Consider the following 4,124-nt stretch of genomic DNA (forward strand, 5'->3'; position numbering starts at 1 on the left):
GCAGGGCTCGATAACAGCGGGTTATGTGATCTCGCCCCTCCCCACTGCCGGCTCGCAGAATAAAACGCTGATCTCATGCCCTGCGCGGCCGGAGCCCTTGGCTCAGCACCGGGCGCAGCCCAGGCAGCCTCCACAGCCCCGGCCAGCGGCCAGGTAGGGCCTGGGGGGAGGGGGGATGGGGGTCGGGGTGTCCCCGCTAAGGACGCCACCTTGGGGGGTCACAGGGTACCGCCGGGGGTCCCCGTGCCGAGCGGTGCCATCGCGTTTCTCCTGCGGCTGTCAGCTCAGGGGTCGCTGCTGGGGTTACTGCGGTGTCCTATGGAGCGCCTCCGTCCCATCCTCAGAGCTGCGGGTTGGGGGCAAATCCCCATCCCTTGGGGGTCCCATGGGGGGCACTGGGCTCCGCGTCCTGAGTGTGCTCCCGTGGTTCCTCCCCGGGTGGCTGTGGGGTGCAGAAGGGGGGGGGGTTATGGAGGGCTGTGGGGAGCAGCGCCGAGCTGTGACTCAGTTTCCCCAAAAGCACCACAGCGAGACCCGAGTCCGACCCACACCCAGCGGTTCCCCACAGCTCCCGGCCAACAGGACCCCCCTCAGTCCCCCAGTAACCCCCATGGCACAGCTGTGGGGCACTGAGGCCTGGAGGCATCAGCTTTGCAGGCCTCCCCCAGATCCCGCAGCCATGACTTCCTACCGGCAAGAGCTGGAGAAATACAGGGACATCGACGAGGACAAGATCCTACAGGAGCTGTCAGCCGAGGAGCTGGAGCAGCTGGACACTGAGCTGCTGGAGATGGACCCCGAGGTGCGTCGGGGGTCGGCACAGCACAAGGCATGGGGGGGAGGAGAGGGTTGGGCAGGCAGGGCAGCGGTGGCACCCATGGGTGTCCCCTGGTGCTTCCCCAGAACGTCCTGCTGCCGGCGGGGCTGCGGCAGAGGGATCAGACGCAGAAGAGCCCAACGGGGCCACTGGACCGCGAGGCGCTGCTGCAGCACCTGGAGAAGCAGGCGCTGGAGGCCAAGGAGCGCGAGGACCTGGTGCCATTCACTGGGGAGAAGAAAGGTGTGGGGACGGGGGACATCGTGGGGGGACATCGTGGGGGGACATGGCACGGCAGCACCAGGTATATTTAGCTTGGCGGCACGGAGCTCACCAGCAGCTCAGATGTCCCGGGCGAGTTGGGCTCCCGCCAGCCCTGGGCATGGCCACCCCCCGGCAATGTCACAGTGCTGGCAATGCCACCCCCAGCGCTGCCACCCCTCAGTGTGTCCCCTCCCAACGTGCTCCTCCCTGGCACGGGGGTCACCGAGACCCCGGGGTTGGTGTCACCCCCGCTGTGGGGCCGTGCAGGGCGTGACCCACATCCCACTGTACAGGGAAACCCTTCGTACCCAAAAACCCAACACGGGAGATCCCCCGCGAGGAGCAGATCACGCTGGAGCCGGAGCTGGAGGAGGCGTTGGCCAATGCCACCGAGGCTGAGATGTGTGACATCGCAGGTGGGTCCAGCGTGGGGCTGCTGTGTCACAGCGCTGCACTGCACAGAGCTGCTGTGTCACACAGCTGCTGTCACACCACACCGCTGCCCCACGCCCATCTCCATCCTCCCCATCCCCGTGTGACATCCGTGTCCCCCCCGTATCCCCAGCCCCCAATGCTGTGGCCGTTGGGTCCCCGCCAGCCCCTGGCTCCGACAGCAGCACTGCCCTGCGCTCGGCTTTCAGCCTGGCCCCCGGCCCACCCTGCGGAGCTGCGGCTGCATGGGGGACTCTGGGGGGGTTCTGGGGGGAGCCTGGGGTGCGTGGTGACCCCACGGGTGTCTGACAGCCATCCTGGGGATGTACACACTGATGAGCAACAAGCAGTACTACGACGCGATCTGCAGCGGGACCATCACCAACACGGAGGGCATCAACAGTGAGTGCTGCGCACAGCCAACGTGGGGGCAGGGGGGGATGTGGAGAACAGGAGGAGGGGGCAGCGGGGCCGGTGGTGGGATTGGGGTGAGGAAACCCCATCCTTATGCACACTGTGTGCTACAGGATCATTAGGGTTGGAAAATATCGCCACGATCGCCAAGTCCGATCCCAACCCATCCACACTGTGCTCCATTGAATTAAAGGATCGTAGAATCATTGGGGTTGGAAAAGACCTCCAAAGTCACCTGGTCCGACCCCAACCCAGCCCCACCATCCCACCAACTGTGTCCCTAAATAGGATCACAGAACCATTAAGGTTGGAAAAGACCTCTAAGGTCATCCAGACCAACCCCAACCCATCCCCACCACTCAAAGAATGATGGGGTCACAAAATCAGGAGGGTTGGAAAAGATGACCCAGATCGCTGCCCCCACCAAACCACAAACCAAGTCACTCACACACATCCCTGTCCCCCCCCTCCGTGCCCAGGTGTGGTGAAGCCAGATAAGTACAAACCAGTGCCAGATGAGCCCCCAAACCCCACCAACGTGGAGGAGACCCTGCGGCAGATCCAGGCCAACGACAGCGCGCTGGAGGACGTCAACCTCAACAACATCAAGGTGAGGGCTGCGCCCTGGGCTGTCCCCAGCGTGCTGCTCCATGCCCTGGGCTGACCTCAGGTGCTCGCCCTGAGCCCAAGGGGTCTCTGGAGGTGCCGTGTCCCCCTGATAATGCCTACATCCTCTTGGTGACATCCTTTTGGTGCCACCTGCAACCCTTTTGATGACAACCTGCGTGCTCTTGGGGACGGCTGTGCCCCTGGAGACATCCAGACCCCTGCAGTGCATCCCCTCGGTGACACTTTGCGCCGCTGTGGGGCCGTCCCCACCCCTGGGTGACAGCCACATCCCCTCGCTGCAGGACATTCCCATCTCCACGCTGAAGGCCATCTGTGAGGCCATGAAAACCAACACCCACGTCAAGAAGCTCAGCCTGGTGGCGACCCGCAGCAACGACCCCGTGGCCACTGTGAGTCCCTCCCCACATCCCCACCACCCCCAGAGAGGGAAGGCAGCCCTGGGGAGGCGGGGTGGCACCCTGAGGTGACACCTTGAGGTGACACCGGCACCCTGCAGGCTGTGGCCGAGATGCTGGCAGAGAACAAAACGCTGCAGAGCCTCAACATTGAGTCCAACTTCATCACCAGCGCCGGCATGATGAGCGTCATCAAGGCCATGTACCAGAACAGCACCCTGAGCGAGCTCAAGGTGGACAACCAGGTGAGAGCGGGCAACCACAGGGACCAGGAGGGGTTTGGGGGGTCCCAAAATCCCATCTTGTCCCACGGCCCCACTGCCCCGCAGTGCCAGCGTCTGGGGGACACGGTGGAGATGGAGATGGCGACGATGCTGGAGCAGTGCCCCTCCGTCGTGCGCTTTGGGTACCACTTCACACAGCAAGGCCCCCGCGCCCGCGCCGCCATCGCCATCACCCGCAACAACGAGCTCCGTGAGTGCCCCCCCGGGGGGAATGGGATGAAATCGGGGGCTTGATGGGATCTGGGGACCCGACCTGCTTCTCCCCTGCCCCAGGTCGCAAGCAGAAGAAAACCTGAGCGTCCCCCGCCATGGCTCCACTGGAGCCCGGAGCTCGGCTCACCCTGGGCTCTGCTTTGGGCTCCCTGGGGCCAGATCCGCTGTAAATAAAGAGGATGGAGACACGGGGCTGGAGCTGGCTTGTGGAGTGTAATGCCCTCTGTCACAGCTTGAGACCCAGAGGGCCCCAGTTACCTCGAACCATTAACGAAGAGCTCGTTAAGGGGCCCAGCCAGACCTCTGGATCCCCTCAGGAAGCAACGAGCTGCACAGTCGGGGTATTTATACCCAAGGGATTGGGTTACAGGGCCCAAAGCAATGCCAAGATTTTGGGGGGGGGGTGGAAAGTGAGGCACCCCCAGCAGAGAGGTGGGCACCCATGGGGCTCAGAGCCGGGCACCCAGGGCGCACAGCGACTGGCACTGTGGGGCTGTGGGGTGGGTGGGGGTCTGCAGGGCTCTGGGAAGAGCCCCCCGGCCCGGTGCCGGGTTGGTGCTGGCACCCACTGCAGGCCTGGCACCCATCCCAACAACTATTTATGGCCCCGAGCTGAGCAAGCGGGTAAATCCCAGTGCCCAGGTGTAACATCAGCCGGGGCAGCGCTGCCAGGGA

General features: G+C 64.2%; 1 protein-coding gene across 3 annotated transcripts; it reads left to right on the top strand.

Moving 5' to 3' along the window:
• Positions 1–27: 27 nt before the first annotated feature.
• On the top strand, positions 28–3,647 carry TMOD4 (tropomodulin 4). Of its 3 annotated transcripts, none has more exons than XM_010723985.3 (10): positions 28–153; positions 650–802; positions 904–1,060; positions 1,375–1,497; positions 1,826–1,915; positions 2,407–2,537; positions 2,839–2,946; positions 3,054–3,197; positions 3,282–3,426; positions 3,510–3,647. In XM_010723985.3, exons 1-10 carry the CDS (start codon positions 76–78, stop codon positions 3,530–3,532), a joined length of 1,152 nt encoding a protein of 383 aa, XP_010722287.1. In that variant the 5' UTR covers positions 28–75; the 3' UTR covers positions 3,533–3,647. The 3 variants fall into 3 exon arrangements, with proteins under 3 accessions (XP_010722287.1, XP_010722289.1, XP_010722288.1); XM_010723987.3 differs by having other exon boundaries at positions 68–153; positions 658–802; XM_010723986.3 differs by having other exon boundaries at positions 69–153; positions 669–802.
• Positions 3,648–4,124: the final 477 nt, after the last annotated feature.

This window comes from Meleagris gallopavo, chromosome 27 (assembly GCF_000146605.3).
Source record: "Meleagris gallopavo isolate NT-WF06-2002-E0010 breed Aviagen turkey brand Nicholas breeding stock chromosome 27, Turkey_5.1, whole genome shotgun sequence".
Lineage (NCBI taxonomy): Eukaryota > Metazoa > Chordata > Aves > Galliformes > Phasianidae > Meleagris > Meleagris gallopavo.